The 11,647-nt window shown below is 52.0% G+C and overlaps 4 protein-coding genes across 4 annotated transcripts; 3 read left to right on the plus strand and 1 right to left on the minus strand.

Annotated features, from left to right (window-relative positions):
* Positions 1 to 200: 200 nt before the first annotated feature.
* On the minus strand, positions 201 to 1,964 carry GMORB2_4692 (transmembrane transport; the record flags this gene model as incomplete). The annotated part of the gene is made up of 1 exon (XM_035466666.1): positions 201 to 1,964. One exon carries the CDS (start codon positions 1,962 to 1,964, stop codon positions 201 to 203), a length of 1,764 nt encoding a protein of 587 aa, XP_035318214.1.
* Positions 1,965 to 3,410: 1,446 nt separating this feature from the next.
* Positions 3,411 to 4,762, plus strand: GMORB2_4693 (FBOX protein; the record flags this gene model as incomplete). The annotated part of the gene is made up of 2 exons (XM_035466667.1): positions 3,411 to 3,496; positions 3,577 to 4,762. 2 exons carry the CDS (start codon positions 3,411 to 3,413, stop codon positions 4,760 to 4,762), a joined length of 1,272 nt encoding a protein of 423 aa, XP_035318215.1.
* A 1,636-nt stretch (positions 4,763 to 6,398) lies between these two features.
* GMORB2_4694 (double-strand break repair protein MRE11) lies at positions 6,399 to 8,738 on the plus strand (the record flags this gene model as incomplete). The annotated part of the gene is made up of 4 exons (XM_035466668.1): positions 6,399 to 6,405; positions 6,462 to 6,589; positions 6,830 to 7,742; positions 7,834 to 8,738. The coding sequence occupies 4 exons, from the start codon at positions 6,399 to 6,401 to the stop codon at positions 8,736 to 8,738; spliced, it is 1,953 nt and encodes a 650-aa protein (XP_035318216.1).
* Positions 8,739 to 9,652: 914 nt separating this feature from the next.
* Positions 9,653 to 11,401, plus strand: GMORB2_4695 (Major Facilitator Superfamily; the record flags this gene model as incomplete). The annotated part of the gene is made up of 5 exons (XM_035466669.1): positions 9,653 to 9,840; positions 9,904 to 10,595; positions 10,677 to 10,966; positions 11,029 to 11,126; positions 11,185 to 11,401. The coding sequence occupies 5 exons, from the start codon at positions 9,653 to 9,655 to the stop codon at positions 11,399 to 11,401; spliced, it is 1,485 nt and encodes a 494-aa protein (XP_035318217.1).
* Between the last annotated feature and the right edge of the window lie 246 nt (positions 11,402 to 11,647).

Genomic DNA, 11,647 nt, shown 5'->3' on the forward strand with positions numbered 1-11,647 from the left:
ACCGACCGATACCTGGGCTAACAAAAATGGATTCATGTAGGTCAGGCAATACGCAAACAACCAAATACAACTAGTAGCTACTGGAAGTAATGAATATCTAGAACAATGATGCCGCAGATTTCCAATAAACGCCGTTTAATGCTGTTGACATCAAGGCGGGGCAGTGCGAGGCGTTCCTGAGGGGTTCTGGCAGCAGAAACTCAAATAACAATGCCTCTCTGCTGCCACCCGCCTCGACCCTTCCACGCCCAGACTAGCAGCACGCATGCCAGTAAAACTGTGAGTCCTTCAGCCCAGAATGTCGAAGCGTAGCACTGTTTCCCGTAGCAAAACAATTCGTCGTCTTGGTCCGGCGATGTGTTCACCGACCTTGCCCCTTGCTGGTATACAGCTGAGAAAACAGAGCCCCAGAAGACGGAGCCTAAGGCGGGCACCGTGGCAATGATGCCGAAGTTGGTGGCAAAGTTCTCGACACCCCAGATGATTGTGACGATCAGTGGCGTCAAACTGAAGATAGCGCCATAACCAGCACCGACAAGTGCAGACACGACCCAGAAGCGATCGGCATGGTTCTGGGCGGCGCCGGAAGCGAGAAAGAGGAGCCCGATTGCCATCAGAATGGCGAAAAAGAGCATGAATACGACACGAGAGATAGAGATGCGTCGCAGCGGAGAGGAATGTTGGGCTGGCCCGAGTTGGGCATGCTGGGTAGAGGGCGACGGGGCAAATATGTCGGTGAGAGTGCCAATGACGAGGCGCGAGATCGTGCTGGTAACGCCAAATACCGACACATGAGTAGCCGCAGATGTCCCACTGAAAATAACTTGCTCCTCCGGCGGACTCAGGGTACCAATGACAGTACCTAGATTGTTGATGAAGGCCTCACCAGGACCGACCATAAGAAGAAAAGACATGGCAAAGGGCCACATGGTGTGATCCGAAAGGAAGCGACGAGTCTCGGCATTGAGGACCCAGTTTTTCCTCCATTTGGCATCATCGTCCTTGGGGGTGTCGAAAGAGCCGTCCTCGTCGTGCGTCGACGCAGCTTGCTCGACAGCCCCATAGCTTCGCTCGGACTGGCCGAGGAGGGAGGAGCCATCAAGCAGTCCGCTGTTTTCCATCTCCTCAATGGCCTCATCGATGAGCTCTTTCTCGTCCACAACACGGAGAGTGAGAGAGCCCAGTATTCCCATGAGTAAAAGGAGTACGGCAAGGAAGATGAAGAAGCGGAAGACATCAACGTCGCCCTTAGACCCGTCATTCCGCGTCTCATAGAAGATGATACTACCAACCTGGCTGAGCCACATGCCGCTGAGGCCGAAACATGTGATGGGCATAGCCAGAGCAAGACCGCGATATTTTCCCTTGCCAAAGTTCTTGGCCACTGTAGATACGCTAGACATGTAGCCAGCACAGGTACCCATACCGATGAAGACAAATGCGAGGATCATGAGAGGGTATGTTTTGTCAGCCTCGTCGTGCGGCTTCTTGCCCAGGGACCGGTATCGGAGGTCAACATCGCGGTAGACAGCGGCGGCCAGTCCATACCCAAGTCCCAGGATAGTTCCGGAGCCAAGTGCCAGTGGCGGTGCCCCGTACCGGTCGCAGAGAAAACCCACGATCGAAATGGGCAAGTAGAGGGCGACGGAGCAGGCAATGGCGGCGCCGTTGACTTGGAGCTGCGTGTAGTGTAGTCGCGACTGGAACAGCGGGGCGTACATAGAGAAGAGTACATTAGACCCGGCACACAGGGAGAATGCATTAGCCACGACAAAGGCGACCAGTCTCACGACCTGCTTCTTCTGACGGTCCCGATGCCGGCGCTGATAGTACGATGCATCCGATGGATCATCGCCGTCGAGTCTGGCACTCAACGTCGACTCCCGATCGCTGATACTTTCAATGGGCTCAGGGCTGAGCGATCTCAAGCCTTCTGTGGCCAGAGGGTCGTTGGGGACGGACATGGCCGTCTCGCGTGTGTGTGTCTGATGTATCGGCCGTAGAGTTGGGGGGCACGGCTGCTGTAGTGTAGCATCAATGATGGGCGCTTCGATGTATCGGTAGCATGGAAACGAGGGTTCAAAAGGAAGCTGTGAATAGAGCCCCGAAATAAAACAAAATAGAAACAAAGGGGCCGCGATGCAGAAAAGAAGGAAAGGAACAAACAGGCTATTGTGTGAGGATAAGTTATGGTTGGGAGCACGCCATGGGGAGAAGCAGTGACGATGCCCGATAAAGAGCTGGACCCGGTTACGGCGGCTGACTTGACAGATGGAGCTTGCTTCGTCAGTGCCACGCATGAGTGGGGTGCTAAGCACGAGGTACGGGGTACCAGCTTCAACCTGGAAAGTCTCGCGGGGTTTGAAGTACAGCTACAGGTATGTGACTGATAAACTGCTTATGCATCAGTTCTGACACGTGATCTTGAAACATAGCCGCTATAGCACAGTGGTAGTGCGCATCACTAGTAATGATGAGGTCCCAGGTTCGAGTCCTGGTGGTGGCATTCACGTAGACTCCGACTACCTTCATGGAGCCGCTATAGCACAGTGGTAGTGCGCATCACTAGTAGTAATGCTAGGATATGATGAGGTCCCAGGTTCGAGTCCTGGTGGTGGCAGATGAGCAGCTTCCGCTTCCCCATGTGGAACAACGTGATTTTTTTTTTTAACCTGAGAGCTTCTTCCTTGCATCCTTCCTTTTTCTTTCTTCTTTCGCCTAATCTATCGAAACCCGGTAGCTTGATTACGGCGGGCTCCTAGGCTACCGTGATGGACGAACTACTTGCCAGCCCGAGGAGGGCTAGGGAGGCTATCGATGCGCTCATAAGCCGTCTCTCGCCATGGGAGCTCATTTACCTACGAGATCGGGTTCGCCGTCTCGAAATTGATACCCGAGAGTTTGCTACCTGTGTCCACCTACCGGCCGAAGTCGTATGCCGCATTGCTTTATTCCTTAGTCACAAAGACATCATTCGCTGCCGACTCGTCTCTAGAGGATGGAGAGATATTTGGATGCAAGATGCTGTCCTTAGTGAAGTCTGCCGCTTACGCTTCCCCGGCCGTCTGCAAACTCATCCGGCCAAAGAGAGCATGGAAAGGTTTTACCTCGACACACTCCATCTCTACAGACTGGCGGATACGGCCAAGTGCACTACAGCTTTCATCCCGTGGGATATTGTTAGCCCCCCCAGTCGATCACCTGCCGATGGCAACACTATATTCAATTTGTCTACATCGCTCGTTGGGACATATGCTGGGTACACAGCAAATCCGCCCCAGCCGCTTTGTAATGATGGGAAGCTCTTTTGGCAACCACGGACTGGGCGTGTTGCCGTGGACGACGTACGGGCCGGGACACGCATCCAATTCGCAACAAACGCAGATCCTCGACAAGGAAATATAGGCGAGATGCTTGTTGCAGCAACGGACTCTATTGTGGTCATCGCCTCCCCTGTACCTTCACTGTCAGCAGGAGCTGGTAGAGTTCGTATTCTGTAAGACCCCTACTCTTACGTTGTTTATTCGTTCGCGTTATTTCCTCATCGTCGGATGGCATGGCTTACCCGAGCTCCAGTCGTATTTACCACATGGAGCACCGAGAATGGAAAAGAATTACTCTACCAGCAGGACTCTCAAAATGCTACGCCAACTCCGAAATGCTCATTGCCACTTGCCATGGAGGTCAAGCCATCATCTGGGAGTGGAACGGGGTCGCCACGGAGTTGGCCATGGAGCACGAACCCCCAACGCATCATCCGCACAGCGCGTATCTACTCTTCGGCGGTATTCCTGGAGCCGTATTTCATCCCTCAGAGCCCGGCTTAATCTTCCTTGTCTGGGTCTATGGATACGAGCTGGCGTTTGTTCCAGATGAGCATGGGGCCAAGTCTTGGTCGCCAGAAGACGTCTCCCCCGCCTGCACATTCGTCATTTCTCGATATGAAAAGGACCAAGAAGGACACTGGACTCCCACTGCGCGCTTCGAGCATTCTTCAAAAATCCCCTACGTTCAGGAACGCCATGTCGGCACACCAAAAAGTGTCTCTGATGTGGAGATTTCTCTAGACTGTCAAAAGGTAGACTCGAATGGGTCATTTAGCCTTTGCTTCATACGAAGTCGGTCGCATTACGACTGGCCCGCTCCGCACCGCAGTCTACACGCAGTCGTGATCCAATGCTTCAATGTTTTTACAATGGGTTTTTTCGATGCGTCATATTGGAAACCCCCAGGAGAGGTCGAAGGTATCGAATCCGCAGTTAGCAACAATGAGTCGGGGACATGGTGCGACAGCAGACCTCAGGCAACTCGACTCTGGAATATGCAGATTTTCGAGGTGCACAAAACCTTCTCCGTCTCCGACGCAAGCTTTGACTTTATATTCGAAGACGACGACGACATCCCGCGACAAAGGGTCTCTTGCTTCAAGCCAGGGACGGACAGTGATGAAGGATGCCAGGAGGGTGATGCGCGCCACTTTGATTGCGAAGATCCCAAGACGACTTCTGGGAATATTTCCGTCTTTGTTCACGACCACTTGATGGTATTTTCAACTGACAGCGGGTACCATATCGCTATGCCTACAGATCCCAACGGGGATGACCACTTGTGGCTGTCACCAACACGTCTCTCGACGCGCTTCAAGGATGACGCCCCGAGGCAATCACCGGTTTCACCCCCCAAGAAAATGGACATTTGCCATTGCTTTGCTAGGCCTCACCTAGCGGATTTAGAGCGTTTCAGGCCCGGAATACCAGAATAGAATCCCTGCCATGAATGGTTCCTTTTGAAGTTCCCCTGTAAATATGTTTGCCTTTCAGCCAGATTAATTGTTCCAATGAGACGCCAAGGCTCCCCTCTGCAAGTTGACAGCTCTCTACAAGACATAACTGTCGGAGGTAACGAGCTAATCTTCGACACTTACAAACCCGCCGACCAGGCATTCTTCCAGACATGTCCCTATTGCTGTTCTGCTCTATTTGCCCACCAATCCTTGATTCCAGCAACGTCACACCAATGCATATCCCAAGGGTCCTCGAACCACCATTCAAGTCCACCAGTCCTGCTGGCATCACTGGCATACTTTTTGAGACTTCCGCCGTCAAAACGGTGATTCTTGACGCCAACGAGAAGCACCGCGCTGCCAATCTTGGGAGTGAAATCCTCTGGGTGAAGAAAGACAGTGAGGTGGACCTGCTTAGTCGTCGAGGGGTCGACAAGTCGAGCTGTGCGTTGGCGATGAGGAGCCAGATGGGATGCCTCGACGGGGGATAGTGAAGATACGATGGCGAGAACGTTGCAGGTCCAGTTCTGAGCGAATGGGAGTTTTGGAATGGAGCGCAGCGTCGTCAGCTTGAGCGGGTCTTGGCGGTTGTGCCAGTCACGCGGGAGGGCAATAGGGAGTAATGGAGTCGGCTTTGATACAGCATTCTTGCTATTCTTTGGTGGTCTGAATGGCAACTTGTGCGTATCGAATGCTTCAAACGCATCCTCAGAGGCGTCTTCCTCGTCATCCTTGTCTTTGAGTAACGGCTCTCGACGACTCATAGTCGCTGGTTGAGCTCGGTTATCATCTTTGATATCATCGTTGGTGTCATCTTTTGGGTCTACAGCAACTGCGGTAGACAAGTAACTAGTAGTTCTTGCAGCCCCTTGGGAGATGCTGATGGCTTGTCCCCCCAACAGGGCATGGTAAGCCTCGTTCCATCCGACCATCACCATCTCATCAATGACCAAGTAGACCATTTTCCGGCGACGGCCTTGGTGTTCCTCCATACTCTTCGACGCTATGTCAAACTTGTCCAAGCGGACACAACATCCCATAGATATCTCTCCCGTCTCCGTGAGGCGGTGGAGGGGCCCACTGAGCAGCGCCTGGATGCACAATTCCCCATCACTAAGAAGAAGTTGCACCATCTGCCATCTCCCAGAGGCGGTAACTGGCACGAGCTTTACGTTTTCAACCAAAAAGGTAGAACCTGCGATGCAATGCTGGGCGCGTATTATGTCGTGAATGCACGGTACAATAACGACAGAATCGTAGCCAGGGGCTGGCCTCACCTCAGTGGTGGCCGCATGCATGTTTTCATCCGACATGGAGTACAGACATGACCGAAAATAGCATATTAGCGGTTTGGCTTCTGGAGATGAAATGCACGCGTACAAGTAAAGCGTGGATGCAAGTGGTGGTCTACTGGCACACTGGTCGGCAAATAAAGTGGTGCACGTGATCACGCAACTCGTCACGCGTCAATCCTCGCGCGTCAGCTCCTCAAGGAGGATCCCCCGCGATGTGCGAATGTTTGCAGATTTACTATTGGGTGGAGAGGCTGTCCAGCTTTGTTGCTAGGACCTTGTGATTTGCCCGAAGATCGAGGCAGGAAAGCATAATGACCGAAATGACGGGTAAGACTAGATTCCATATATTCTTTTTTTCTCCGCTGGCTGTTGACCTGTCGCAGAGGCGGACACGATCCGCATCTTGATCGCGACGGATAACCATGTGGGCTACGAAGAGAGAGACCCCATCCGTAAGGACGATAGTTGGCAGACGTTTGACGAAGTCATGAATATTGCCCGCACACAAGATGTATGTGACGCCTGGCCAACAATCATGCGGTCATCTTGATTGCTAACTTTGGCTGGGCAGGTCGACATGGTGCTCCTTGGTGGCGACCTTTTTCACGACAACAAGCCTTCACGCAAGTCGTTGTATCAAGTTATGCGGACGCTCCGAAAGAATTGCCTTGGCATGAAGCCTTGCTCCCTCGAATTTTTGTCCGATGCCGCATCCGTTTTCGAAGGTGCCTTTACCCACGTCAACTACGAGGACCCAGACATCAATGTCGCCATCCCTGTTTTCTCCATTCATGGAAATCACGACGATCCATCGGGCGATGGAAACTTTTGTTCCCTGGATTTGCTTCAGGCCAGCGGGCTGCTCAACTACTTTGGCCGGATTGCCGAAGCTGATAACATCCAAGCCAAGCCGATACTCCTACAAAAGGGCGTTACCAAGCTAGCCCTGTTCGGTCTGAGCAACGTCCGGGACGAGCGCATGTTTCGCACATTTCGCGACCACAAGGTCAAATGGTTTCGACCAGGATCGCAGACAGGCGAATGGTTTAACCTCTTGACAGTGCACCAGAACCACCATGCGCATACGGCGACATCATACCTCCCCGAGAATGTGCTGCCGGATTGGATGGATTTGGTGGTATGGGGTCACGAGCACGAGTGCCTGATCGATCCCACACGGAACCCAGAAACAGGGTTTCACGTCATACAGCCCGGTTCGTCGGTAGCTACCTCACTAATACCCGGCGAGGCTGTCCGCAAGCATGTCGCCATAGCAAGCATAACGGGCAAGGACTTCAAGATTGAAAAGATTCCTCTTAGAAGTGTGCGCCCATTCGTCGCACGAGAGCTGGTCCTGGCACAAGAAAAGCGATTCAAGGGCTTGGAAAAAAAGAAGGATAACCGGCAGGAAGTCACACGGCGGTTAATGGAAGTTGTCGACGAGATGATTGAAGAGGCAAATGCCGACTGGGAGGCGATCCAGACGGATGAGGAGGCGCTCGAGGATCGCCCGCTGCCGCTCATTCGCCTGAAAGTCGAGTATACAGCACCAGAGGGTGGCCAGTTTGAGTGTGAAAATCCGCAACGATTTTCCAACAGATTCGTCGGCAAGGTGGCCAACATCAACGATGTTGTGTACTTTTACCGCAAGAAAACGGCACAGCGTGGGTCTCGCCAATACATCTATCGCACATTTACGAGAGCTGACAAGAAAGAGCACCCGGACAGGCAGAAAAGACGCAGTAAACCCTACAGAGGTGCTGAATATTGCCGAAGGGGACATAGTCAAGGTCGAATCGATCGTATCGGATTTCTTGTCGGCTCAATCACTCAAGGTACTTCCGCAGGGGCCATTTGGTGACGCTGTCAATCAGTTCGTGTCCAAGGATGACAAACATGCCATGGAGCTTTTTGTATCGGAACATCTCACCGGCCAGGTCCAGCAGCTTCTGAATCTTGAGTCAGACGATGAAGACCTCAACAGTGCAATGGACCTTTACAGGACAAGGATTGAGCAGCAGATGGCAAGTGGAGCGGGCTCTAGAAGCATGCCAGAACGAAAACGGATTCTTAAACCTAAGCCCTCAACTTGGGATAGCGACTTTGACGGCAACTGGGAAGATGAGCCTGACGCATGGACATATGAGGACATAGCTGCACCCAGCTTTGCACCTTCAACAGGGAGAGCCTCTCGCACAGCCAGGCAGAGCAAGGACGTGAACGAGGACGAGGACGAGGACCCGCTTCCGAAGACCACTAAGCGTACCAGCACACGCACAGAAGCAGCAGCCAAGGGCGCTCCGGTAAAGAAGGCTGCAACCGCCAAGAAGACTTCTGCATCCACACGTGGTGGTAGCCGCTCCTGCAAGGCTAAGGAGCCCAGCGAGGTTGAGGAAGAAGACATTGTCATGGCGTCCGACGACGAGCCACCTGCGCCGGTAAAGAAGACGACAGCCAGGCAGCCGGCTACGAGGGCAGCGCCAGCAAGAGCTATGAGGACGAGGCAAACGACTCTTGACTTCAGTGAGTCCCAGCAGACGGGACGACGCGGAGCCGCATCGCAAAAGGCTGCTGAACTAAGTGATGATGAGATTTCGGATGAAGACGATGCATTCGATCCGCCGCCTTCCACTGTCACTCGTCGGTCAACGAGGCGGTAGCAGTGATGCTATGCGAAATACGTAATCCGGCGAACATGGTTGGGAACGTCTTCATGTTATTTCTCCAAAGTGCATGCGCATTGCATCCGTCAGCACCACCTTAAAAGGCGATGTCTTCTTCATGTATGGCACTGGTACTATAGCAAAATGAAGCAGAGCCGTATCCGATAGCAACCCCAAAAAAAACCATGTAACGAGTTATCACAACGGAAGGCAAAGATGGAAGAGTTCGCGATTGTCAAGAGTGCCATCAAGAAACTGAAAAAAAAAAAAGGAAACCGATTAATCGGTTGGCGGATCTCTCCCGCCGGGAATTGAACCCGGGTCTCGAGCGTGACAAGCTCGCATACTGACCACTATACTACGGAAGATGTTTTTGACTGTTTTCAGACAACGTAGTGGAGGCGCTTATGATGACGTTGATTTTATTTTATGATATATACGTTAGCTCCCGCAACTTGAAGCCTAATCTATCGAGTACGGAATACTCGGTTTGGCTGCCGGGGAGCGGCTGGTTTTCCCCACCCACACGCATCGGTAAACCCCTGTTATTGGGAGAGTAACGTATTGGTTAAGCTTATCAAGCGGGCGCTCGTAGTTTCCCTGCTGGTTGTTTATCTCATGCTTCCTTCGTTCAGGCTTTGCCTGGTACATCGAAAGAGTCCGGTATGCACGTATGTATCTATGGCTGCCAGAGATAAGCCTACTCTCAAGACGACAATCACGAATGGGCTTGGAAGATAAGTTTCATATGCTACGTACGTCTCGATAAATAGAAGCCAATATCTCTTTTACTAGTCATGACAAGTACATGTTTCCAATTCATTCTAACGGGATCAAAGCCCTTTATCTGATCTTCCCTTCGGCTTTTCCTTCTCAGCACACCTACCTGTGTGCTCGCTTTCTCGCCCGTCATGGACATAAAAAAGATTGACAGCGTGGCTGAAGCTCCACCGTCCATCGTCGCCCACCAGCTGGACGGCGACTCTGCCACGGATATCGACTCGGTCATCACCGAAGCGGAGAAGCGTCTCGTCCGGAAACTTGACATGCATCTTGTACCTCTAGTTATGGTCCTATACTTGCTGAGCTTTCTGGACCGGTAGGTTTCATTGACTATTACTATTACTGGCTGCATATGCATTTTACTTACAAAATGAGTCAGAGTCAACATCGGCAATGCGCGCTTATATGGGCTGGAGGAGGACCTGGGACTCACACCTGAGCAGGCCCAAGTCAGCGTGTCCATCCTTTTTGTCACCTATCTCATTTGCGAAATTCCTTCCAACCTCGTGCTGAAGCGTCTAACTCCACGACAATGGATCGCTTTTATCACAGTGTCGTGGGGATTGGTCGCCACGTTTATGGGGCTGGTAGATTCATATGGATCTCTCATAGCATGCCGCCTGCTTCTCGGAGCGGTGGAAGCAGGCCTCTTCCCCGGACTGACAGTTTACCTGACCTTCTTCTACAACAAGCGGGAAATTGCATTGCGAGTTGGCTACCTATTTGTCAGCGCCGCAATTGCAGGAGCTCTAGGCGGACTGCTGGGCTACGGCATCGGCCACATGGATGGCGTGGCATCTATGAGGGGTTGGCGCTGGATCATGATCATTGAAGGCATCCCGAGTGTCCTCATGGGAGTGGCCACCTACTTTCTACTCCCGAATGATATTGAAACCGCGTATTTTCTGACCGAGGAGGAAAAAATACTGGCTGTATCGAGGCAACAGCGCGAGTACGGTAACACAGCATCTAGTCGGGAGTTGAACAAGCCGGATGTCATGGCAGCATTCAAAGACTGGAAAGTCTGGGCGTTTTGTGTTGGGCAGTTTGGAGTGGATACCATGCTCTACGGTAGGTTGCCCTCCAGCAATGATCAAGGATGGAATTGTGTGCGACTATGGCTTTGAGGAGACTGACACTGGAAATTGTTAGGCTATTCACTTTTTCTTCCCACAATCATCAAAAGTCTTGGATCGTGGACGCCGGCACAGGTTCAGCTCATGACAATACCCTGCTACTTCCTTGGCGCTACGTCGTATATGGCGGCGGCCTACATCTCTGACCGCATACAAAGAAGAGGCGTGTTCTGTGTCATCTTCGGCGCTATCAGTGTGATTGGATATGGAATCCTTCTCGCTGATACGTCCTCGGGCGCCCATTATTTCGGGTGCTTCCTCGTGGCCGGAGGGCTCTATGTGGTTGTTGGCCTACCACTCGCTTGGGTAAGAAACAAATCACAAGCTTTTGACCTACGATGTTCCGCAATTGACAGTCACAAATGTAGCTTCCCACAAACTCTCCGAGGTATGGAAAGAGAACCACGGGAACTGCTATGCAATTGACATGGGGAAATGCTGCCGGCGTCATGTCCGCCTTCATCTAGTGAGTTTTGCACATTCTCTTTGCCTATCCGACTATCTGTAGCTGACACCGGTACCAGCTCTGCCGAAGATTCGCCCCGATACATCAAAGGCCATGCCATCTCGCTTAGTATGGTCGGTGTAGGTACGGTTGTGTATGCCTTCATGTGGTATTGGTACTGGCAGGAGAACAGAAAACGCGACGCTGGTAAGATTCAGGAAAAGCACAGGGGCATGAGCGATGAGGACCTAGTCGAGTTGGGAGACGAGAGCCCACACTACCGATACACCATTTAATCGATGACCCGTGGTTATTTTTTTAGAATACTTGCAGAGCCGATGTGTGCGTTTGGACATAATCATGACCAGCAAGAAAAGGTTGGTATACATGGACAAGAAGCTGCACAGAGGCCATCTGTATACGTGGCAGCTAGTTACATGTCAATTCTCCAGCGGGCTATGCAATTTACCTTGTCCATTAGCTATTCGATACCATTTGAGATATCTGTTGTTTTGTATTTGTGCTCCTGCTCCTCGGCAATC

This window comes from Geosmithia morbida, assembly GCF_012550715.1.
Source record: "Geosmithia morbida isolate 1262 chromosome Unknown scaffold_22, whole genome shotgun sequence".
Lineage (NCBI taxonomy): Eukaryota > Fungi > Ascomycota > Sordariomycetes > Hypocreales > Bionectriaceae > Geosmithia > Geosmithia morbida.